At 40.6% G+C, this 27,035-nt stretch overlaps 1 protein-coding gene across 4 annotated transcripts in view; it reads left to right on the plus strand.

The window, feature by feature from the left end:
• Positions 1–27,035, plus strand: part of pde5ab (phosphodiesterase 5A, cGMP-specific, b) — a 79,214-nt gene that overhangs the window by 48,164 nt on the left and 4,015 nt on the right. For 3 of the 4 annotated variants that reach the window (XM_084345037.1, XM_084345038.1, XM_084345035.1), the window contains exons 9-19: positions 4,088–4,196; positions 4,298–4,382; positions 6,090–6,265; positions 10,853–10,912; positions 12,921–13,067; positions 16,457–16,582; positions 17,782–17,876; positions 18,010–18,097; positions 20,478–20,578; positions 22,047–22,124; positions 23,484–23,547. In XM_084345037.1, coding sequence (XP_084201163.1) covers positions 4,088–4,196; positions 4,298–4,382; positions 6,090–6,265; positions 10,853–10,912; positions 12,921–13,067; positions 16,457–16,582; positions 17,782–17,876; positions 18,010–18,097; positions 20,478–20,578; positions 22,047–22,124; positions 23,484–23,547 — 1,129 coding nt within the window. The remainder of the gene's footprint in view (positions 1–4,087; positions 4,197–4,297; positions 4,383–6,089; positions 6,266–10,852; positions 10,913–12,920; positions 13,068–16,456; positions 16,583–17,781; positions 17,877–18,009; positions 18,098–20,477; positions 20,579–22,046; positions 22,125–23,483; positions 23,548–27,035) is intronic. The other variant, XM_084345036.1, reaches the window with a different exon arrangement.

Consider the following 27,035-nt stretch of genomic DNA (forward strand, 5'->3'; position numbering starts at 1 on the left):
TGCAAATTAGATGAACACAATTTTTAGGACACAAGGTTGGCTATGTTTACCAAAGCCAACCCAGTGTCAAAGACATTATCCCCCCAGGAAATGATCATTTCTAGGAGAGATAAAGAAAAACGATAGAAGCAATAGAGGATAAGGAGGCTAATAAGAGAATCAAACGATGTAAGGATGTACAGGCAGGATGAGTAGAGGTTCAGGATGAGAAGAAAAGGATTGAAGGAGGCTATAGCTGCACAGCTTCCTGACATCAACTCGTGCTCCAGCCAGGAGGAGTAAATAAGCAGTAATCTGATTTCAGATGCAATGAGATAGAAAACCCTGCCTCCTCCCCTGCCCCCCCTCGTCTCCAGGGTGGTCTGGCCTCCCCAGTTGCTACGCAGCGTCTAAAATTCAATCTTAATCTCAGCTGAAGCAACACAATTGGTCTGTGTGTATATGTGTGTACAGTTGTGTTTGCTGTATACTGTATATGTGTTTATTTAGCAATATTGGCTCCTATATTGGTCTTAAATAGGTTTCCAATACTTTATCGGAAGATTCTCCATCCTTGCAAGTATAACATTCTAGAGGATACACTTAACACTATGAATTCCTCAAAACAATATTTGGCTCAACTTGCAACTGCTTCAATGAAGGCGCCCGAGGAATGTGACAAAGATGTCGACTTGAGCTCTTTGTCATGTTCCTTGTGCCATTCCTGAGTAGTTTTTTGCAGTATGGCAGGGTGCACTGTCCTGCTGGGTGGGCCACTGCCATTGCCATGAAGGGGTCAACAGAGTCTGCAACAATGTTTGGATCTTGGTGCTTGTCAAGTGGCTGACCTAAAAACTGTGAAGAATCGACTGTGTATCTGGAGGGGATTTTTCCCTGGAGAGTACTAGGAAAACCTGGAATGGAGTTACTGTGGAGTGGTTTTTGGACTGGTTCACTCACTACGGATTCACTGACTATTCACCTTCAATTCTTGTTGCATTTAAAGACAAGTGGTTGGAATCATCCTGGTTTAATGGGGACACCTTGCAATGTTTTAAAAGGGTTCATGAGAGTTATACTGCGTACTGTGTTTCTATACATGCATCCTTTGCAGGGTTTGACCAGACTCTGACTATAAAAACTGTCAGGCTCCGACCCGACTGGCACCCCACTAAGTCCAACCACTACAAAGTTAAATGTGACTCCTGTTGTGCTGCAGCTCTGTTGCTGGCCCCGCTGCTGCACGGAGTCACAGATCACCAGTCGTAGCTTCCGTCATTGGACTTTTGGTTAATTAAAAAGCCCGGTGGTGCAGTGGTGCGGTATTGCGGTAGCCAAGTAATGTAATCTGTGTAAGCCAGAGAGCGCTGTTTGGGGTGGTGTTTCAACATTTGTAGGCGTGAAACCATTTTTAACAAGACGTTGGAACATTTTCCAGCCATGTTTGTTGTATCTGAACCCTGCAAGCTAAAAAAAAATGTTCTAACCCTAAACCTAACCATAAGCACAGTCATAATCAAAACTGCGCCTAAAGAAACGTAAAGTTGCAACATAGAGAAATGTGATTGATCAAAAACAGGAAGATCACAGTTAATGTCTTTTTTTATATATATCTGTGTACTGGGAACAGGTCCACTAGCAATACTTTCAGGTTCAGGTTTTATTGACTCTGTGTTGGCACTGACACCTGATCCTAGCAGATATAAAGCTAAGAGGCATAAGATCAATAAAACCTGATAGAAAACACGGTTGGTGACCTTTTTTTAGTGGTGAAACAGATGGACCTGTCAGATCTTGTGAGCTTCCTGTTTTGAAACTGAGATTTAACATGTTTTTCCTGGGTCTGACTGACATTTAACTAAAGCTAGTGTATCTGTGTGTGCAAGCAGAGCTCAGTATGTAAGTGAGCTCTGCAAAAGAAGGGAAAAAGAGGCAGTTGTGAAGATTCCCGACACTGTCAGCGATGACACAAACCAGATGCCTTAACTTGTCTCGTCCTCCACAAAGTCTCATTTTTACAGCCAGCTCTCATGGCTGTTTCTCCCCTGTTTAGATCTAATAACTGACTTCAGATACTGATGTGTGTATGTGCGTGATTCCTCTGGGATATGATATGGTAAAACCGGGCAGTTCCTCCAACAGGGCCAACATGGGAGGGGAGGGGCCCTGCAGGATGTTAGCTTTGACCGGCTGGAACCGCAGGAGGCTTTTTATAGTGACATTAACCTCGGGCTGCGGCTCCTCAACGACAAGGCGTCTGTTTCGCCAGGAAGTTCAGTTGAGCTGAACCAATCGCAGGAATGGCAGACTGAGCGCTTCAGGTTGACAAAGTCGGGCAATTCAGTTTTTCTGGGTCTAGATTGTGGCCCTGAATTGAAAGCAAGCATAGTGCTGTGATGGGTTTCAATTATGCCTGCAGCTAATCTGTGGCCTCATTTCATTGAAGCACAGAGAGCAGGGAAGAAAACTTGGATTTTAAGTGTGTTTGGGTAATTAAACTCCAGCACAAATACACATACTGTGCAGCATGTCCACATGGACTGTGTGTGTGTGTGTGTGTGTGTGTGTGTGTGTGTGTGTGTGTGTGTGTGTGTGTGTGTGTGTGGGAGTTGAGGCCAGTCTGGAGAGAACACATTTTTAGAATTAGCCTGAAGCCTTAAAGTCATCCGAAATGAAACTGTTAGTGGAGGTAGATGTTGGAAATCAAGCAAAACACACACACAGAAACGCGCACACACACACACACACACACACACACACACACACACACACACACACACACACACACACACACACTTATGTACTTATTTGGTGGAGGACGTATTCAGGTTAGAATACTGTCTAAAAATACTTTTTCAAGAGTAAAAGTCCTCGATCAGAATAATAAAATAAAAAAATTAAAAGTAAAAAATAATGCAAAATGTACATAATGTATCAAACATATTCATCATGCAAAAACACTGCTTTCAAATTGTTATCTTATTACATTTAGGTGAGTAGAGGTATGAATTAGCATAAAAATAAAAATACTCAAGTAAATTGTACAAAACTAAAGTACTTCAGCAAATGTAGGTGGTTTCATTCCACCACTGGTTTCCTTTCCCTCCCTTCTCTTCTCCCCAACACACACACACTCACCCTGAAACACACTATTTGTCGTTCTTTCTCTCATCCAATTGCACTCTCTCATATTTCCTCCCTCTGGCTTACACACACACACACACACACACACACACACACACACACACACACGTAACGGCCCACCGCAAAATCCACTGGCTTTTGCCTTAACCTCATGTTGTGTTTGTATACCCATTTTCCATCATTTATCATGCAGTATTATAGCTGACTCTGTGGTGGGACTGGGAGAAACTCAAGATAACAAACAGGCACTGAGAGACGTGACTGACGGCTTCAAGTCTCTGAACTGAGGCCGGGGTGCAGGCTGGGCTCAGGTGCAGTTTTTTAGCTGCAATGCTCTCATTAACCAGCAGATGTTTTATTAACATCTAAACTGCTGTTTAGCCGTGATTTTAAGGACGCAGGTTTAGATTTATAATTGATGCAAGATAAAATCCAAGAAGCAGGTGGGTAAAGGAATAGTCACAAGTGACTGATAGTAGATGGGAGGTGAAGATCGATGGGTCATTATCACCTTGTTAATTGATGGCGGATGGCGTCATTCTCAAATAAGCTGTATGTGAGGAAAACTATGATATTTTAATCGATGAACTGAGGAGTCTCACAGCCTGGGAAAAAGAAGCTGCTCTGTTGTCTGGTGGTGCGGCACTAAAACAACATTTAATTTGTTTCTGTTTATCTTCATCATGAAGTTATAAATCTAACGTCGCCACAAAGAGATGCATTACGTCACCGTCGTGTCCCATGCAAACAGCTGTGTATAAAAAAGAAAGGTAATATTAAAAATATGTTGTGTCTTTCTTTCACTCACTTCTAAAACAAATTAGCCAAATCAAGACCTTAAGACACAAGGCGGCGGTGTTCATACTCATCATAAGTTCCTTGTGACTGCTATAATCCAGGTGAGCTTGGTCAGTATGAATGGATACTTATGAAGTTTTTTTTATTTTGTTGTTCGTCTCCTCAGGGACTGTGATGTCAGTCAGATTAACTACATGTACGGCCAGTATGTCAAAAACACCATGCAGCCTCTCAACATCGCAGATGTCACCAAGGATCAACGCTTCCCCTGGACGGTCAGTACATGTTTCCTTTCCTTTTGATTTTTCATCTGTTTTCTTTTCTCTTGTTTTTCAAAATTCTGTAATCATCCTTCTCACTCAATTATCTCTGACAGAGTGAAAACCCAGATCACACCAGCAACCAGATTAAGAGTTTGCTGTGCACTCCCATCAGGAATGGCAAGAAGGACAAAGTTATAGGTAGGATCACTCTCTTTCTCTCTCTATCTGTTGTAGCCCCGTTTTGAAGTGCTAAACCTGGGCTTAAACCACCTCTTTTTCATCTGTTCATGACAGTAGCTTAGCCGCAGTGAGATCTGTTGGGAGAAATTTAGCCTGTACTGACATGGACATGTACAACAGCAAGATGTTGGGTGTAGATCAGCAGCAGAGACAGATAAGAGGTCTGTGTAATTAGTGGTGAAATGTTCCTTTAAAGTGTATTTTTATTGCTAGCAGCCTCACACAATAGCCAGCAGTTATATCAGAAGAGATTGCTTCAGTGATGCAACATCAGCACAGTCGTAAGAGGCTTTAACAACCTTGTATCACAGGCCTGAGACCACATTAAGCACAGCATAGATATTTCCACTTTTATGATCTGTCCATGAATAGTCCTGCCACTCCATCCATCAAAGTGATTATCATCAACATAATTAGCTGATAGCAGCTCCATTAGTTGACTATGAACATGACTAATGACCATGGATGCACTTAGTGATCAAACAAAACAGGTCCTTATGGCTTGTCCTCCAACCTGTAAGAGTCCTAATCATGAGCAGTTTATCACAATTAAATGTTCTGTGCCCTTCTTATCTAACATATAAGTTCAAACTACCACGTTTTTCTTCTTCATGAATACATTATTAGCATTTAGAGATGCAATATTCAGTCATGTGTCCTTATAAGGCACAGGTTTGTGTTCACATGTAAGCAAAAACTGGCAATCTCATTCCAGTCACGACACAAAGGTACAAGTTACAAGGTAGATTTATTTTATTTTGTTTGTTTTAAGTTAAGGTTTAGTCCTTGAGTCCTGCTACATTTTATTTGGAGTGTTGAGGATGAGTTCAAGAGTCTCACGGCCTGAGGAAGCTCCATAGGCCGGTGGCACGGCAGCGAATACTTCTGTATCTTTTGCCAGATAGGCGTGTTCAGACAGGAAGCAAAGCAGATTTATGGCTTGAGTCCTGCAATCACCTGAAACTACAGTTCTTCTCTATTAGCTCACCTCTCTCATTTTGTTCTAATGAAATGATTGGACGGCCCACCAACCCACCTGCCGTACCTGCCTGCCTGTGTGTGCTCCACTTGTTCAGCCAATTCTCATGACCAGAGTCTTCCACAAGGCGAGGCAGGTGTATTGCTAAAGCTGTTAGTCGCATGATAATGGCAGTGAAAGTTCAGCCACAGTTTGCCAATACTGACATACTAGCTCGACAGCGGCGATTACTAACAGTAGCCATGTTCGGTGTTAACATTCATTATGATAATACTAGATGTTTTCTTACATGTGGATAAGTCATGAGGCAGTCGGATACAGTTAGCGATGACAACAACGTGCTGTACTCACAGCTGAAACTGCTCTTCAGCAGCTAAACCAGTAGCACTGAGCACACAGCGCCTGAGCCAAAAACAGAAGTTGCTGACGCTGACAAAGCGAAATTTCAAAAATGTATCTGCTTTGTTTAATGCCATGTCATTCTTATAAGTGAAAGAAAAGAAAAAGACCCACATAAATCAGCCGTCGTTTTTGAAAAAAGAAACAAGACTTTCTTTCTTGTTATCGGTCACACAGCAACAGTGCTGCCTCAGCTTAAACCACTTAAACACCGAACATAGTGTGCACTGACTTTTCCATTACAAAAAATACAACTTATTCGTCTGTTCCTGTTTGTGTGTGTGTAGGTGTGTGTCAGCTTGTTAATAAGATGGATGAAGCATCGGGCAGCGTGAAGGCCTTCAACAGGAACGATGAGCAGTTTCTGGAGGCCTTTGCCATCTTCTGCGGCCTCGGCATCCAGAACACACAGATGTACGAAACTGTGGAGAGAGCCATGGCCAAGCAAGAGGTCACTCTGGAGGTCAGCCTCATGCAAACACACACACACACACACACACACACACACACACACACACACACACACGCTTAATATTCTTTCTTGAAACTTTGATTTCAGTGCATTTTGTGTCCCATGCTTACCTGGGTAATAATGACCAACCCCAGAGTATAGTATCATGCTTGGTACCTGCGGTAGAATTATCGATCATCACATATTAAGGTCGGTGGGACGTCAGCGACATACTAAAATCTCAATTGGCCTTTATTTACCTCAACTGAAAATAGAACCAAGGAGAAAGATTACTAGAAATCCCTGTTTGAGGACAGACACAGTCGAGGGAAGTTTGAAGCAAACTCCTCTTTTCCAACTTTTAGAACCAGACTACAAATACAAATATGTGAAACTGATTAAAACTTTTTTTTTTTTTTAAACATTTCTTCAGAGGATTAGCAAAACGAACACAGAAAATCCTAACGTACAACCTAAAAAGATAAAACCTAAAAAGATGAAAGAAACCTAATTACATCACTCAGCTCTGGAACAAAAAAATACACAGGTTCAAACAACTCCAACCCCTGCAACTACCCAACAGGGACGTGCCGGCAGCAAGGCAAATGCCACGTCTTACAAAACATTAAGAGACAATTAGTCAATATGGCTGTGTAAGACATCAGAGGGTCGGTTTGGCTTCTAAGATTAATACAATATTTTTTTTAAATCACGCAATCTAATGCCAAATTAAATCTTGACGCTAAAAGTATTAAATGATGAAAGTCCAATTGGTGACTTATAGTATAGTAAATAACGGTCTAAAATTAATTTAATCCAATCCAACAGCCTTGCTATACATTATATCACTGTAAAGCTTTTATATTATCTATATTTGTGTTATCTGTCCTTGTTTCTTCCTATCTTGCACTCTTCCATCTCTCTCTCTTAGTTATAACTTTATCTGCTCTTCATACATTACCTGCTGCTCTGTCTTTGACATTTTGTCAAGTAATAATGTGACTATAAAGTCAGCTGACTTTAAATCCTTTTTGATTTGCTTATCTCCATCTACAAACCCTTCAGAATTAGTTCAGTTGTAGGGTTTGATATAGACAAAAGGTATATTCATCAATAATAATTATGTAACAATAGATAATATGTAATAAATCACTATATCAGAAGTCGTCACCAGTAACTGGACATGAGCGTAACAAATAGGTAAAGGCTGAAACCAGAAATGTCATTTTATACCACATTGTGTGTGCTTATGTACTTGGATCTTTGTGAGGAATCCATTTGAAGACTTTAACAGGTTTTGGGATTACGATCAGGTTTACATTACGGTTGGAGCACAATTTGAAATGAGGCATTTAGATGATGTGTCATCGTGATGAGGAGAAGTGAGGGTCCTCTCAAGTATCCAAGTGTTGAAAAGTACAGCGTCTGCGAGAGAGCATCTCTAATGTGTGTGGGTGTGTGAGTGACAGTGATGAGACGACGCAGGAGGATTTTTCAAGCTGCTTCTGACGCTTCCCTGCCTCCAGCCTCTGTGAGCGGCAGCCAGGAAAACACAAATTCACTTTAACTGAGCCCACACACACTGACAATTGACTATTTCACCTTAAATTCAGTTTCATGTATTTCCTCTCTCCAACTTTCAGTCACATGCACGCGTACACACTTGCTGTTTTTTCGGCGGTGGAGCTGTCAGCTTCAGGGTGCCAGAGGTGACGTCTCCTCTCGGCTGCAGCTGACGGCCACATTCTCTGGCACCCAGCAGGATCCACTTTACCCAGTTAAAGCAGGCCTCACTCCAACTGGTCTGGACCATTGTGCTGCCCTTCCATTCGCTCTCCAACTCTGTGCATATGTCCAGCTTTGTGTGGCTGCTGTAGCCAAAAAAGAAGAGATTAAAAAAAGGGGACAGCTGATTGAAGAAACTAGTAATTTAACTAGTACTAAATTATACTTTTATCACTCACCAGACATCAAAACTTTGGAGAAACTAAACCTCCAAAATGAGGAAGTTGAAAAACGGGGGTATTTTTGATCACATAAAATATCATTTTCTGATAATTACATTACATCCATTTGATATGAAGATGCCGACCACATTATCATCACCATCTTGCTGCTGCTGCTTAAATACACCCTGACGCAGATTCAAAAGATGCACTTTGAATTTATGCATTTTTGTATATTGATAACTATGAATACAGTCGTGGCCAAAAGTCTACATACACTTGTAAAGAACATGTATATCATGGCAGTCTGTTTCTGTGATGGAATGAGAGGAACACAAACTACTTTGTCACAAAAAACATTCATGAAGTTTCGCTCAGCAATTAAATTGTTATAGGTCCTCTGAAAATGTGACCAAATCTGCTGGATCAAAAATATAAATACATATACATACTTGAAAGATCAATTTAGGTGATCATAAAAAGTTGTGTCAGTCAAATTTGCTTTGTAGCATGGCCTCTTAAATCCTGATTGATAACAGCTGATAACTTTTCTGGGCCCAATTTAATAGGGACTACAATGGGAAAGTCTAAGGAGCTCAGCATTGATCTGAAATGGTCAGGATGGTCAAGAGTCAACCAAAAAGCAAGTCTGCGATGAATTAGAAGCTGCTGACAGGTGTCAGCGTCAACAGCGTGTTTTGCATTGCCATGGGCTGAGAGGCTGCTGTGCAAGAAAGAAGCTCTTGATCCAGACGCAGCACTTTAATGCTCGACTGAAGTTTGCTGCTGATCACATGGACAAAGAAAAAAACCTTCTGGAGGAAACCTCTGTGGTCAGATTATTAGAAAAATTGAGTTGTTTGACCACAATGAGCAGCAATATGTTTAGAGGAGAGAAGGTGGGCCTTTAACCCCAAGAACACCATACATACTGTCAAGTGGTGTATTATGCTGTGGGGCTGTTCTGCTGCCAGTAGATCTGCCACTCTAAAGAAAGTAAATCAATAACGTGCTCTTTCAGATCAATGTTGAGCTCTTTAGACTTTCCTATTGTAGTGTTTGTGGCTGAGTCTAGTGCGTGTATCAAACAAGCCCGATTAAAATGGGCCCAGACAACTGTTAGCGATCATAATCACCAAAATTGATCTTTCGAGTACTGTATGTAAATCTTTGACCCAGCAGATTTGGTCATACTTCCAGAAGCACATAATAAATTCATTATTGAACCGAACTTCATGAATGTTTTTTGTGACAATGTAGTTTGTGTTCCATTCATTCCATCACAGAAAAAATGAGAGTCGTAGAAATCATTGGAACGGAAGACTGCCATAATAAACATGTTCTTTACAAGTGTATGTACATTTCTTACCACGACTCTATGTTTTGTAATTTTGTGTAGCATGCAGGTGTTTACAAACTTTAATTTCGTTACACAACCCTGTGTTGTATAATGAGGAAGAAATTGCCTTGTACCTTGAACCTTGTATGCAAGAACTTTCAGGCCAGAAGCCTGCTACACCTTTGTGTCCTGACCCAACAATGTCAGGACTGAAGAAACTGGAGATAGCCTGCATACCTTCCCAAGGGTGCATGAAGCACCACACCAACAAAGGCCAGCTGGAGGATCGACACAACGCCTTTCCAAGGATTGAATGATATGGTTGATGGTTTACAGATTTTAGTGTAGGAAAACCCTAAGTTCTAACTTAGATTCCTGGTTAGTCTCAATACTCTCAGCTTTGAACGACGCAAGCACAGTCTGTTTTAAAGTTCCTCCATTCAGAGGTTATATTGTGTTGCTGTTCACAGCTCCATTCACATCTACCATCTCCAAACCCAAGAACCTCTACGTTCTTTGTCCAGTGTCTCGTCACCATACTTAAGTCTGTGTTTTGTTGTTGTCACGTCTTTGTCTGTAGATGAGAGAATAAATGACTACAAGCCATTGTTTGTGGTTCTGTACATTTTACAGTCTACCACATAATGAGACAGGGGAAATCCATAACAAAATGTGCAAAAGTAGGTGTCACTAAAACTTTCTTATTACTGTCTGTTGTAGAAATGAAATTCCCAAATTGCCTTTGATCTGTTTTTAGACAAAGAATACACAAAGCTGTCTTGCCATACTGGCAGTGAACTCCAGAGCATGATGGCTTCTTCATATTTTGGATTTGGCTGACATGTAGGAATGATGAGCAGCACCACTTTGTCTCTTCCTCCCTGTATAAAAGTTTGTTCATCTTCAGCTTTCGAAGTTGCTGTGACAGCCTTGCAGCATCAGAGGACTCTTGTTTTTCTTTTTTTACTTTCCTGAACAAGTCAGATTCATAGATGTTTTTCAGCAGACTTCTGGAAGGAAGAATTTAATATTTGTACTTGGTCAAAATATGTTCTGTGAAAAAACCTATTAAGGCTTATTTTAATCCCAAATTTTCCTCCCTGGTCTTCTGCACGCTTAAAGTAAAAACATGTTAATGTTGAATGTAATTATCACAAAATGATGGTCACCATGATGCAAAAGGCTGACCTTAAGAATTAGAGATGTATGTCAGAGAGCAGTTGTGTAGGCCCTGTGTGTGTGTGTTTTCCTCAGAAAACATGATACGACCCAAAGTCTGCACACCTCATCTTTTTTTGTATGTGTGTGTTCCAGGTCTTGTCGTATCACGCCACCGCCGCAGAGGAAGAGTCCCGGGAACTCCAGGTAACCGCGGTAAATTAAATTTTTTTCATTTAACAATACACATTTTCACGCCCACATGGAACATTAGTCACCACCAGTGCATGGATTATTCAATACACAGCCATAAGTACAGATAGTGACACACACACAAACATAGGAAGCTGTTGTCCTTCAGTCATGTAACACAACACCGCACTGCTAAATCTGCAAGAAAGCACCAGTAGCGAAATTCTATGTCTACTCTCCCGACTAACACACAGATCCACATACACACTTGACTTTGCTTTACATGAGGCGTCCATGTTTGATGTTTAGGCACTTAATGTTTTTCTTGTAAAATATGATATATATGACCTATTAGAAAAATCTGTATTTATGACTTGGATGTCGATATCAATGGTATTTACATGTAGTGAACAGGTCATTTTGATAAAGGTCACATGACATGGATGAGGCATAACCGTAGTACATGTAATGAGCTCCAGTGTACAAGTTTGAGAGGGGAAAACATGATTTTTAGGAAACCCTGTATGGTGGCTACAAGGTGCAAAACACAAAATTTCAGAAAGAAAATTTCAGAAACATTTAACAAAGTCGACATTTCCACAAACAAATAATAATAATAATAATAATAATAATAATAACCACACAACACAACACTTAAAAAAACGTTAAAATATTCAAACCAGAAATTTCAGAAAATCTTTTATGAAAAATTATTACAGAGAAGTCAACCTGTCAGAAAACCAATTAACAAAACAGAAAAAAAAAATAGACAACACATTATATTTCAGAAAGCAAAATGTATTAGAAAACATTTTAGATTTAGGTTTGAGAATGTCTCCATATTTCACAACATTCATAAAAACAGTGGTTCAGAAAACATATTAATGACAAATTGATATTTCAGAAAACAAAGCTGCATCTTCAAATTTCCAGGAAACACAATTTCAGATATTACTTTTCTGAAAACAACAACATTTCGGAGAGAATTCAGAAAACATGTTACATTACATGTTTACATGTTTTCTATTTGGTTCTTTGAGTCTTCTGACATTTGCATTGCACTTAAGGATCTCAATAGCTCATGTACATTTTGAATAATAGGGCATGGCAGCCACTTTACTTTCCACCATAGCTGAAATATGTTGCATCATATCTACTGAACCAAAGATGATAACAACGTCTGGCCTCATTTAACCTATTGTTTAGCAAATATTTAGAATAACATCACCAAGATGCACGGTAATAGTTTAGATTTTCATGCACTAAAAAATGATCATGAGGCTATATTATATTAACAGACTGCAAACATCAATTAGAGTAAAAACACTCACGAAACCACAAATGACACACTGCATTTGGACACAAATAATAGAAAATATTAAAGGACCTCCCTGCAGCTAGACTGTCCCAGGATTTGTTAATGAACTCCCTTGTAAGTGTTAAACTGGTTTTCTGATTGCAGCTTTGACACCAGTGACACTTCATGACTGTCTCAAAAGGTTCTGTTCTGCTCTCCTCTTCCTGTGGTGTAGTGGCTGAACTAACAGCATAACCTGATTAAGTGGCCTCAATTGGGTGCTAGAGAGAAGATTTGTCACTTGGTATCTAGGACACAGGCTGGAGTTTTTGGGTAAAATCTACCCAAGAGACTGGGTGACATATTATAGGTTGAAAACCCCTCATAATAATGTATTTAAAGCTGCTACAGTAACTGCAGCAGAGCAGCAGTCAGTTTTGTAACTTAAAATAAAATAAGAATTACATTTAAGAATCTGGAAAATGATTACAAGAGATAAGCCCGACTAAATAAAGCAGACGATAAAAATGTTTTTGTTGGTAAAGATTTGTTTTGTTGACAGATGCTAACTTTACAAAGCAATATATAGAATATATGAACATTTCCATTTGTACAATAGAATAGTTTGAAACAAAAGGGAAACATATATGCAGACGATACACTTAATATTCATCTGGTGTGTCAATGACTCCACAGCCTCCCTGAATTTGCAAATATTTTTGTGTGTGTTTGAAGGTAACCACAGTGCCATCAGCCCAATCTTTGGGTCTCCTGGACTTCAGCTTCAGTGACTTTGACTTGTCAGACACTGAAACCACTCTGGCTACTATCCGCATGTTTGTCGACCTCAACCTCGTCCAGAACTTTCAGATGAAGTACACGGTAAGAACTGTCCTGGGATGTTCTTAAAGAATATTACACTTACTTATATTTACTATACATTTTATCTTTATTCAGCCAGTAATATAGTACTGGGTGTACACTTAAATATAAATATAGTACTGGGTGTAAACTGGTTAACTTATAGAGCTTCCAAACAAAAGTTATGTTTACATTCACTGTTTCTCAACAAAACATGTTTTGTGTATCCACGAGCTCATAACCAACACTTGCCAAGATGATTTCTTTGTTGCTCCCACCGTCAGCTCAGTAGTTATAGTTATAGCCAGACCTCATCTGTCAGCTTCTGCCCTACCTTTTTTAGATACAATGAGCTCGGCCATGGGGGCCTGTATCAGAAAGTTCCACTCAGTCTGGCTCTCCTTTGGTTACTTGTTTCACCGGCTGTCCATGATAACTGGATGAAGCTTATTTTCTTCTATTTTATTTTCTTGGGTGAACTCAGGGTTTACTCATCCAGCTCTGAGCATGTTTATATGAAGGACGCACAGTTGTTAATTACAAGCGATGTCATGACTGAAGCATTTAATATAAAATGAAATGAAACAGTGATTTGGCTTGGTAATAGCAACAACCAAAAGTGATATTTAATGAGGTGAAATCAGTATATTCACATAACTAGAATTGAATAAAAAGCTGTACAAACACTGGAAATAATTTCAAAATATTAAAGTTAATACCTAGATAAATATATATCTCCTCAACCGCAAACATGAGTGCCTGAGTCACGTATGTATGATAGATTTTCATCATTAATATTGGCTGTTTAATGGTATGTTCACCACCTGCAGATGACTCATGTGACTTTGACCACAGGGTCATTTGTGTTCTCAGCCAGATTACTTCCCTGTACATTAGACTCTTGTTCCTTTTTCTTTTGTTTTCTCCCTCTCCTCTCTGTAACATTACGTTCATGTAATAAAGTACATTTCCCCTCCGGCTCCAGTCAGCAGTTTCCATTACAGAACATAAACACCTGAAAATGGAGGTCACTTCCATGATCGCTGCTGCAATTTCCAAATATAAGAGTTAGCCTACAGCTATACAGTACATAAGTGCATTATTACATATATGTCTTCAGTAGAGTGAGTCTGATGATGAACAAGTGAGAGATCTACCGAATAATTGGGCCAGTAGGAGGTTTAATAGACTATAGATCGGCCTCTCTCTCCAATGTTCAGCGAGGTAAGGGTTCTGTACGCCAAGTGGAGGAACCACCTTTCTGGAGAGGATGCTCCTACATTTTAAAAAACATAGACATAACTTTTAACATAAAAAAAAAAAAAAAAAAAAAAGAAAGAAAAAGATTTTCTGCTGCTAAAGCAGAAAGAAGAGAGGAGAAGAAAAGTAGTTAAGGCCATAAGGCCATAAAGCTCAGAGGGCTTATTGTACAAAATGAATTATGAAAATGTTACAAGAAAATACACAGGGCTTTATTACTATGAAGAGTATCCTGGCAACTCAGAAACAACAGAGGTTAGAACAACAGACATCACCACCATATTATCCTCATTATCCTGACATGACTTTTTGTTGTTGTTCTCAGTACATGTCATGGAAAAAGACAAGAACAACTTCCTGCTTAATTGATTGCAGAAAACAATCTGCTTCTCATTGTCAGCAACATTAGACCATTAGAACATGAGTGAGTGCATTTACAAGGGAGTTCATATGTGTGTATTTGCCTGCATCCTTAACTCAGAGACCATTCACACACACACACACACACACACACACACACACACACACACACACACACACACAGCTCTGACATTCACCTAAATCACTCACACACTCTGCCTCCATTACCACCGTCTGTCAGACCCATCGTTCTCCTCATCCGGCTCCCCCTTGGCGGCTGATCGCTGGCAGTTTGACTCTCGTCCTTAGTACGCTCCGTCACGTGAAGAGGTCCTCATGTGTTGGTGGCTGACCTCCAGAGTGCCTGCGGACAGAGGCCTCGTAAATAGAGCTTTTGATAGAGGGAGATTAGGGCCCTCCAGCAACATGTGTAAGCATCACAGCCCTGGGGTTAAACTGTACAACATGTTTTTGAGTTACTATTCTAACATCTTTCATGTAGTGGAGTAATTCATTATGATCTAAGAGTTATAATTTATGAGTGTTATGACGCCTGTAGGGAAAATGAAACATAATTGGAGTTTAGTTTTAATTACTGCGTGTTTGAGATGGAAGTGCAGCAAAGACTAACAAGCACAGAGCACTGATTTGCTGGCAGGGTGCTCAGTCTTCACTTTGAGAAAAGGAAAAACATCCTGACAGTTTGCTCATCACATTTTGTCTTCCTACAGCTGTTATTTTACCTCCCACTCAGAATGTTTTTGTAGCTTTTCCTGCCTTTGGTCTTACAGTACATAGCTCATAGCAAGAAAAGCTAACGTTATAACTGGATTAGTGGGCTGCAAGGTAAAGAGTCGCCAATGTGGCCAAGGTCTCCAGGTTTCGATTAATCCAGTGCAACCAGTACTCTTCTACTGGAATAATATCTCATTTGAGATATTTTATATAAACGCAACTTTACTTTGAAACATACACCATGTTGGCACATATTGGGAACAATAATAAAAAAATATAAAATTAGATTTAATGAGAATATTTAACAGAAATACTGATTTCATTCACTAACTAGATGGTACTCTGTAGAGTGCATACCTCCAGCAAGGCCCCACAGTCCCCTTGGATGGCAATTGTGGCAAAATGTTCCAGTCTTTGTTATAGGATATGATGGTCAGTGGTGTCAAATGTAGCACTAAGATCTAACAAGACTAGAGAGACAGGTCCTCTGTCAGATGCAATAAAGAGATCATTTGCAACTTTACCCACAGCTATTTCGGTGCTATGATGCACTCTATGCTTCTGCAGGAAAAGTCAACTCTTCCTGCTCAGGTGTTTCACAATAAAAGCTTTTCTTGTTCTTGGTGGGCTTTTAATCCGTCTGCAGAAATTGTTCCGTTTTAATTTACTCCCAGCCAAAAATGGAATGGAATTACTGCTGCATTAATGAACATTATACTGAAATTAATATATGAGCTACTAGAGTCCAGGCATACAACCCCTTCTCAACGTTTTTATCTTTAGTGACTGGCCTTTATTTGATCATGCTGGCCATTATTTTAGAATGCCATCTTATGAATACCTGCTTTTACCAGAGTTAATGGTGCACAGGCCCCGAGGGCACCATCTGCATTGTTATCTGATCTCGAGGCTCTACATTGTACAGGAGCAATGAGTTTTAATGAGTTATTATTTCTATATACTGTATTGTCTGCTCATGTGGTGCAATTCCAGCCCTAGGAAAGCGGCTCACAAGGGTTAAATAAATCTTTATCTGCTTGCTGTCTTCTTTGTAGAGTTTATGCCAGTGGGTTATGAGTGTGAAGAAGAACTACAGAAAAAATGTGGCTTATCACAACTGGAGACATGCCTTCAACACGGCTCAGAGCATGTTTGCCCTTCTCAAGTCAGGACGCCTACAGGTCAGTTATTACATACAGATGTTTTACTATTATGCCTGTTTTAAAGGACCAACCCATTTGTTATGCATGGAGAACAGAACTTGCTTATGATAAAAAAAAAATCCAATGTGGTCCCAATCTGGTGTCCGCCGTGTTAACTGGGAGGCTGCTGAACCTGGTTGAGCTGAGCCTCATTGTCCGTAGTGATTCCCCCCATGATTTAATGTCACGGTCCAGAAAGACTACAGTCAGATCATTTTTAGGTCCATAGCAAACTGAGCTAACTAACTAACAAAAGCTAGCTACAGCCAAAGATGGCTAGCAAAGAGTATAGTGAGCTGGCCGCATGTTTTTGGAGCTACCATGGAATTCTGGCCATATCTTACACGTCCCCCCTATAAAAGTTTGGTATAGAATTAGAAGTATAGAAATTGTAGGTATCTTGTTGGATAATCTCACCCTGGAGATGAAAAACAGAACGCGGGTGTTGTGCTATGTAAGTTTGGTCATTTCTTGCTTTGGAAAGTTGTACAGCTGTCTCTCAGATCCCAAATGGCTTCACTGAAGGCAACACAACTCCTACTTACAACTGCATTACCATGCAACAATAACTTCCTTTCGAACAAAAAATACAAATATATGACGCCATGTGATGGATCGTAAGCAAGTTGTAAGTTTCTGTTGGTTGCCTTTAACAGTGAAGTAAAATGATTGAAACCAAATTGTCAGAATGGCAGAAATGACTTGTAGCTGATAGGATACATTAAACAAGACCTATAATAGATGATTAAGATGTTTCAAAGGATCTCCTACACCACCAAGAATAAAAGTGTTTGGGAAAACACTGAACATTTGTGGCTTCTGTGACACAAAAACAGTAATTCCTGCTTGAAATTTTGGCCACTATCAGCAGCTTCAGTCTGAAAACATTAGTATCAGCCATGCTGGAGCCCTGCTTTCAGCTTTGTTTTAAAAGCTGTTGAGTCATATGCAGAAACAGTTTTGCTGTCCACACCAGGCTGCGTACTGAGCGCCCACACTGCCAACAATGTGTGGACAGTCACAACGGCACTGTGTGTACACAGCTCCGAGGCTCTTGTTTGGTTTGATTGTGGCGACAGATTTGTTAACCAGCTGTCGTTATGTGGATGCAGTTTCTGTGTGTGTTTTTTACTCCCATCCTGTCGTCTTACTTCATCCACCTGTTGTTCCCCTGACAGAATAACCTGAGTGATCTGGAGGTCTTGGCTCTGATGATCGCGACTCTCAGCCACGACCTGGACCACAGAGGAGTTAACAACTCCTACATCCAGAGGTACAGCAGGAGAGCATTATTCATATAATTATATGTGTATGATTGTATATGCATGTGTGGGAGTGTCCACTGTGTGTGTTTCTAACTTCTTGTCTGTGTGTGTGTGTGTGTGTGTGTGTGTGTGTGTGTGTAGGAGCGACCACCCACTGGCCCAGCTCTACTGTCACTCGACAATGGAGCATCACCACTTTGACCACTGCCTCATGATCCTCAACAGCCCCGTAGGTGCACTCACTGAAGTAGAGGAAAATGTTTGTTGATGTATTTTGTTGTTGCTTGTGCAGATTAATTAGAAATTAATCCCAATTTCTGCATGGACTCACATCTGTGTTTGTTTCCACTCAGAGCCCCTCTTAATGCAAACACAAATGTGTGAAGACCATATCTATTAGAGCTAGATAGATATATTAGCCAGACTGATACATCAGCCAATATCAGCTTATTGAAAACTTTACTTTATAATGAATCATTTCATTTAGAAACAATAGAATGAGCACTGACAGGGTTATTGTTTTGGTGTAAGATATCATGCTCAACATGTATCCAGTGTCAGTACACATCCAGCAGACACACAGCAACATTAGCATTCATTTAGTGTTGTTTTTGTGTTCGCCTGAGGAATCTAAGTCCAATATTCAATTTCATTTTTTAAGTTGTGTTTTGGTCTCCACCAGCTCCTGAGAATAATATCCGGGTAGATATTAGCAGGTAGTGTTCTTGCCCAAAACCGTTTGGTGCTGTTGCTGCTGGAAACAAGGTTGATGACAAGCAGTGGAACTGAACCAAAACTGTAAAAGAGAAAGAAAAGAGCTGAGGGGAACAGCAGAGCTAGATAACAATTAACTTTATCATTATGAGCACAGATTACACAGTAATTCGAGATAAATTACAGTTTGCCATACAGAACCAGAATTAATGGGAACAGAGGGCACCGTTGTATACAAAATGGCGTTGTCTGTGTACAGATGAATTGTACCTTTACTAACTTTTTCACCTAATGTTTGCAAATGCAAGTAAAAATTGTGAAAGGAGGTGGTCGTAGAGAAGAGAATAGAACCATGTGGCAAACCACAGTGACTACCCATTAAACTGGACTGATAGCCATCAGTCACAACAGCCTGTGTTCTGCCACTGAGATATTTTCTAATCTAGTTGTGAAAAACGTAGCTCAGGCGGCTATAGAGCAGGTCATCCAGTAATCAGAAGGTTGCTGGTTCGAATCCCTGGCTCCCTAGGCTGCATGTCGAAGTATCACTGAGCAAGACACTGAACCCCCATTGCTCCACCTTGCATGGCAGCCTCTGCCATCATGAACGTGTGTGTGGATGTGGCAAGTGTTGTAAGGTTCTTTGAGCAGTCTGTAGACTGGAAACGCGCTGTAGAAGTCTATTTACAATCAAAATCAATAGACGTTTTAAAAAGAGTTTGATCGACAGTATCAGTAGATAAATCAATAAAAAGGGCAGCACAATCCTGTTTATTATCTAATGCACTAGCAGTATCATTCAAGAGCTTTTACTGATTGTAAACAGTAAACCTGATTGATAAGAGTGTTGAGATAAAAAAAGAAAATCAGCCAGAGGGCGGCCAGAGGCCTGTGGATGGCTATCAAAAGCACCTAACTGAGTATATATATAATATATCATACACAAGTATATCCACCTCATAACAACACTACGGATGTTTATGGGAAACTGATTTTGTCAGTAAAATCTCTCACTAGATGACGACACAGTGGAGAAAAACACAGAGAACATGACACTTTACTGATTTTTTTGTGGCTCATGCTGTGGCGTTTTTGGTCCTAGACGGCCCTCTTACATGTCCACATTGCCAACCTGTGCTTGTGCTCGTGCATGAGCAACAGTACCGTGCCGAAGCACACCTCTTCCAACTGTGCCAGGGCCAAGAAATATACCGGGCTTGAGCATGGTACGGAGCGCTCACACTCGTCAAGCAAACTGGACTCTGGGGGTCAAACATGCTTGGGCATGGTACAGATTGCCTAGTGTGACTGCGCCCTTACAGCAGGCTCCTACATGTGTCTTACTTATTTTCCCCGTTCTGCTCATTTTCCAGCTGCTCACCTACTTCAGAACACTCTGATGGCCCAATAAAAAACAGCCCGCTCTGATCTTTATGGCCTCTAAACAAACACTACAGCACCACTTAACTGTACTGCTGCTGGACATATTCAGACATTTTCACACAGAGGCAAGCGCACACACACACACACACACACTTGCAAACCTTATCATAGGCAGGCTTATAAGCATTAATGCAAATACACACTCTTCATAGCACTCGAAATGGAAAGAACATGGAATAATGTGTCAACTTATATGCTAATAAATACTCAGGACATGTGGATGGGACAAGTTGTTTGGTTTATTTGTGTTGTTTATGTGTACAGTATGTGCATTGTCATGGCAACCCCTTGGCGGCCTATCACAGTACAAACTGCGGTCAACACTATCAATACATATTATCTACTCCTTATAAATAGTGGGTTGCTATCACACTATAAATCTTCATGTATACTAAAACATGGAGCTGTCCTGCACTAAGTTAATTCTCTCTCTCTCTGTTTTCACTCTTCAGGGAAACCAGATCCTGAGCAGTCTCTCCCTGGATGAGTACAAGGCCACTCTGAAGATGATCGAGAGGGCTATTCTGGCCACTGACCTGGCTCTGTACATGAAGTAGGTACCAAATGTCAAGCCCAGATGGAAATCTGAGTGGAGAGGGTTGGAGAAGGGGGAAGATAGAAGAAGAAAAGTCAATTTGGGCAGAGGGAAGGGGATGGAGGCGAGTGGGTATTTTTGACTGGGCATGTTCACATTCTGTTAGGATTTCACAAAACCATTCTCATCTCAACAATAAAGCAGAGATTGCACTCATGTTGTCCTCCCAGGATACTGAACTTCCTTATCATTTCCCACTTTGAGCACCAGACAATAAAACTTCAGTGTTTACATTTCTTAATCTTCTTCAAACCTTATTGTTTTGTAAGGGATCTTGCAGAGTTAATTATCAATTTTATAACAAAGTCATCCTCGAAGCTATTTTACATCTACAGTTCCTTGACAGGGTCATGATTTAAACATATACAATGATGTGCAGCACAACAACAAAACTGGTACCAAAATTCCAGATCAGTTCATTAACTACATATGATTAAGAAATGTACAGTGTTGGGAAAATGGTTTCAAAATGACTGATTGAAATGCACCTTTATGTTGTAAGTCGTGGCTTACAACATAAATGCTGACAGCCCAATGCAGTACAATAGAAAGTACTCTTGGAAGATATTAAAGCTGCTGTAAGTGAGTGCGTAAGCTTTATTTTCCAACTTTGAGTATTTGGTCAGTAACCTGCGCCTCTGCTCATGCAGTAAAAGAGAAGATACATTTTCTAGTATCCCTGCCTACCCAGTCAGGACAGAGGTGTTCATAACCATAAAGATGCTAAAGATCCTGTCTGCTCATGAACACAGAGAGCAGAATCCTTCTGAATGCTGCTATTCCCGCACGAGGTCACGTAGAGAGGAGGGAGGGGACTGCTGACTGAGAAACGGCAACGATGCTTACAGCAGCTTTACATCAGCAGCTAAGTTAGTTAACATGTCACATAATGGAGGATGGGTAAATGAATAAAAAAATTAAACGTGACTGATGAAAGTTTGCAGACCATGAAACAAAAGTGAGAAAAACAGCTTCTTGATAAGCTTCAGTGAGTTTGTGACTTCGATCAACCCCTTTACATTGATCAATATCGTGAATATAAAATATTTATTAGAGATTATAGAGAAATGCTTCTTACATCCACTGAAAGACCATCTTTAATTTTTCTAAGTTGTGTTTCAGTGTTCTTTTCCCAAAATGTTGATGCTAATATGCTCTATCTTGGTTTTGGAAATACAAAACATAGCAATAATTTTGCCAAATTTGAGAAACCTGAGGATAAATGAGAGTTTACTGTTATCAAACCTGTTCCATCACTTCCTCTTCTTTTAACTTTTTCTTTTCAGTCCTTCACCTCAGTGATTTCGGCACTTATCTCATTCCTCTTTCAGTCTAGACAGTGGGTGGCAGAGGAGGCACTTCAGTAGTTATATATGAGGATAATTATCTGCTGTGTCATTGTATGTGTGTGCTTGTGTGCCGTCAGGAGGCGAGGGGAGTTCTTCGAGCTCACTAAGAACAGCCAGTTTGTTTGGGAGGATGAACATCACAGAGACTTACTGAGGTGAGTACCAGTCCTCCAGAAAGCACAAACAATAGAGCTCAGTGTCGATGAAGGTTCTCAGTCATCCAGGTCATGGTAAATCTAAGTGCTGTATCGTGGGCAACTGGACGTGTTTCAGTTTCTTGAAGACGTTTCTCCTCTCATCCAAGAGGCTTCTTCAGTTCTAACTAACTGGAGGGGAGCTGCAGGCTTTTAAACTGTGTGGGAGTGTCCTTACAGAGTTGTTAAGGACACGTGTGAGCTCTGAGTTTCAGAGTTGTTAGGGCCACTTGTGGGTCGTTGGTCAAACCGGCCTTCATGCAGGTTGCTAGGGCTAGGTGAGCCCAGGTGTGAATGGTTGTTAAGCTGTCTGGGGAGAGAACTCAGTACTGCATTGTAGGGGGGTGATAAGTAATAGACCTCAGTGATTGGACGTTAGGTTCACACATTCGCAGCTCAGGCTGATGATTGATCAAAGGAACATGCTGCTGCTCTGCCCCACACAATTCAATTCAATTCAATTCAGCTTTATTTATAAAGACCTCAGTGATTGGACGTTAGGTTCACACATTCGCAGCTCAGGCTGATGATTGATCAAAGGAACATGCTGCTGCTCTGCCCCACACAATTCAATTCAATTCAATTCAGCTTTATTTATAAAGTTTTACCCATCCTCCACACACACACACACAAGGCAGACTCAATGTGCTTCACAACAGGTGTACATAGTTCTATAAAAATCAATTAGAAATCGAATAGAAAACAAGAAGAGTGCTAGTGCAAGTAAACAATCATATATGTCATTTTCAGCACATACACACTTAGACTCACACATGTGCACCCACTCACACAATCACATATGGACACATGCACACACACGCATACACACACAGTTCAACAGAATGCTGTTGAACTGGGGCAAAGTTACTCAAGGGGTCATGGAAGTTGCAAAATCTACGCTGCACATAACAGAGCCAGGCTAAGTGTTTCAAGTGTTCACACTAAGCTAGGCTAAGCACATCCTGACTCAAAGTTCAGACATGAGATTGATACCAATCTTCTCATCCAACTCTTGGACAGAAGGCATTACATTTCCTAAAATGTTAACTATTCCTTTAAGATGGCGACTGAAAGACTCCTATGTACTGTGTACTAAAGCAGTAAATAATTAAGTATTATCAGTAAAACAATTTTTGCACCAGCTGCAGCTTTAATTTCCCAAATTCTCTTTACACAGAAATGAATGAATGAATGAACTCACATTAGTATTCAAGATGACGTTTCTGAGAGGTAGTCATGCACAAAATATACTCACGTTTGACTCATAACTTCACTTAATGGTTGGATGATCAACGTGTGACAGTGTATCTGCCCTTTTAGGTCGATGCTGATGACTGCGTGCGACATCTCAGCCATCACCAAGCCCTGGCCGGTGCAAAAAAGGGTAAGAATTCCTACACAGGGTTCTGATTTTCTGATTTGAGAGGCTGATTTCAGTGATTTTAAACATTTTCACAAACGCAGTAATGTCACTGCAGTAAATATCTTGGCGCATTCAATCAGCAAGACGAAAAGCTGAAGAGGAAACTCTCCAAAGGAAACAGAATTAAACTTTTAGCTTCTGAAATAAATATTTTTTCAAAGGATCTCATCTCAGGCTTTATCCTGACAGCTGCTTCACGCCAAACTATATTAGTGTATGAATCTGGACTGTGTGTTTAAGCTTCTGATGTGTATAAGAACACAACTGTCGGCGAGTCGGGAGTTTAAAGTAATAACTTAAGATTATCAGCTGTTCCTCATGCACAAATGTGCATGTTAATGTAGAGACACTACATTTCTGCTGCTGGAGGATCGCTGCAGGTAATGTCATTAATATTTTCCTCGTGTTTCAGTCCTCTGATCCCACCCGTTATTGATCAGGATGATACTTTTTATGTCCCAATCCGCCTGATCCACAGAGTGAGATCAGCACACCCACACAGGGATGCGTAGCAGCGCTCCTCCTCCTCCTTTCTGGAGGTTCACAGCAAAACTGTGTAGCATCATTCTCCTAAACAACTGAAGTAGATGGGGACTTGTTTTAAAAAGTAAAAAGAAATAACAGAAAATAAACATGTGCTAAACGCTTTAGCATGTACCCCATCTGAAGTGGGTGCACAAGCTTGACTGCGAAGTCAAGCTTGTGCACAATTTTCCATCGGCATGAGGGTGAAAAGATGACTGAATGTTATTTTTGGGTGAACTTATCCTTTAAAGTTCTCTATTCGTAAGGTCACTTTTGCTTCTTGTTCATCTGTGACTTTGCCATTTAACTTCCTAGTTACTTCTTAACACTCTCCCTCCCTCCATCTTTTGCTCCGTCACTCGCACACACACACACACACACACACACACACACACACACTCTCTCTCCTTCTCCTTACCCATCTCAGAGCTGTGTCCCTGTTGTTTCATCTCCCTGCTGACCTTTGCCAGTCTGCACCTCATTAGGAACCACAGGCACAGTGGAGTGAGGTTCAGACAGGCACACACTCTATGTGTGTGTATGCAGTTGTTTGTGTTGACGAGTGAATCCTCATTAATTCGAACAGCTGTGCCCCCGTCCTCAGATGACACCTCGAAAAACATTCAGGGCAGTAAACATGAATACACATGCAAATATGTTTTCTCACTTATACACACACACACACACACACACACACGCTAGCACATCATCCAGATCTCATTATCGCAGTGTGGCTCTGACCTAAAGGGGGGATTATTTCCTCTTTTTCTTCTTCTCCTTTTTTAAATTTTTAATAATTAACATGTGAGCTAAAACACAGATCATAACTAACCTTAATCAGTTAGATTTTTTTTTTTTCTTAAGTTAACTTTTCAACCTAACCCTCTCCTTACCCTGTGGTAATACTGCTGGCGCTGCTGTTGCAAAAAGACAGCGTTAGCAACATGGCTACCGCTAACGGCCTGTCCAAAGCGAAACACAACTTTACGAATCTGACCTAGAAACCCCGCTCTCACTGATATGAAAAAGCACAGTAAACACTTGGTTGTATTTATAAGTGGCCAGGTTTTGTTTCTTACTAACATTGTAGAGAGAATGCCATGGACCGTCTCCAGCTGGTATCAGCAGGGTAGCAGATTTTGACATGTGACCGCTGATCTCCACTGAGTGAATGCCCATCCGGAGCCAATCTATACATGGATGGCGTAATTTTTTTTGCAGCCATTATACTATGCAATCAGTGCGTACTTCAGAATGATAAGTTAAAGCAACAAAGTTGTCCACTGCCAGTTTAACCATCCAGGCATGACTTCCTGCTACAACCACGCGTTTATGGCGTCAGGAATCAACAGGTGTTCCCTTTCTTGGCAGCACCTAGAATGGCTGACTCAGACTTAAAATAAGATGACTTGATATTGGGTGAGGGATGACTTCAGAGTTCTCTGAAGACCTGTATTTACAGACGCTGAGTACATTTCTGTTACCACATCTTCCTAGCATTTATATGTAATTCTGTCTTTTCTTAGAAGTTTGACCTCAGGCTATAATGTCTAACTCCAAAACAATTATAGTCATGAGCCCCTTTCACGCTGCCTTTTCAGGGTGGGAATCTTGCGCTGACATTTTGCCTCGCTGTCTGTGTAAAAGTTAAAGAGGCAGAATGGGCAGTGACATTACAAAAAAAGAGGAGACAGATAGGAGAAATAACCAGAGAATCATGCAGGTTTATAAACAAACACTTACTGTCGTTAAGTCAAACCTACTATATGTGGAAGTCAAATGAGAGCAAACAATTGTTGCTGTCTGCTCAAAATGTTCATTAAAGATTACAGACAGAGTTGCGATCAAAAATGATTCCAACATTCCAGTTTGACCTCCAAGTAAAGTGGTTGAGACAATCGAGCTAAACTGTTGGTTTGTTTACAACCTGTCTGATGTTCTGACTGCCAGTGGTTATAGTGATGTCAGCACATTCCCAAATCTCCACAATTATTATTGGAATATTAGTAATTACCAAAATTCAATTATTACCAGAATTCTGATGTTGTGGTCTCAATCTCAAGTCTCTCGATGCTGACTTGATGCAGGTAGCCTTAAATGACCAGTGATCCCCACAGTTATACTAGCTTGACCACACTCATCATGAAAGTTATGTCTTCAGTTTTCACACGCGTCCTCCAAGATAAACAGTTTGGAATGCGATCATAAATCCAGCAGTCTAATGAGGCAGTCCCTGACCACTGGAGCTAACTTGCTCTGCTATGCAGACAAAAAAAACATTGGTATTTTAACTGACATGAGGTTAAGTCAATAAAGACAAAGTTACTTAGCCTCACCTGGTAACATTTGCCTCATGCTCAGTGTTGGTTTTAGTCAGCTATAACAAGCTGTTCTCTCTGCCGCTCTGTAGAACTGAGCCTTGATTACAGTCAATCAGTGAGCTGCAGATGGCGTTAACACACATACACACTGAGTGATGCTGATTGGAGCCCCAGGCTGCAGTCAGATCTCATTTACCTCTCTGTAAACAGATGGAGTCCATTAACTTGTGACTACTACTCTTTTGCCATACCTCTCCCTATTTCAAACTTAATTTTACTTTGTTCTCCTCTTGGCTTGCCTCCACACACACCTTCCTCTCACTTACTCGTCTTTCTAGCTGTTTCTTGCATGCTTTTGTTTTTCCTTGTTTCTTCAAGCTGTCACAAGTGTTGTTCCTTCCTTGCCTTATTGTGTGTATGCTTAGTCTATTTCTTTTCCAGTCATTCCTCCTCCTCCATGGAAGAATGTCCCAGCCTTGTTAAAATGTCACGACTGAAATACAAACTGACGCAGGTATAAACCAGAGAGGTTAAGTAGAGCAACAGAGAAGCATTGTGATTTCACATACACCCATCTGAGATGGAGTCGTGTCAAAATAAGGG

This window comes from Pagrus pagrus (genome assembly GCF_965226575.1).
Source record: "Pagrus pagrus genome assembly, chromosome: 22".
Classification (NCBI taxonomy): domain Eukaryota; kingdom Metazoa; phylum Chordata; class Actinopteri; order Spariformes; family Sparidae; genus Pagrus; species Pagrus pagrus.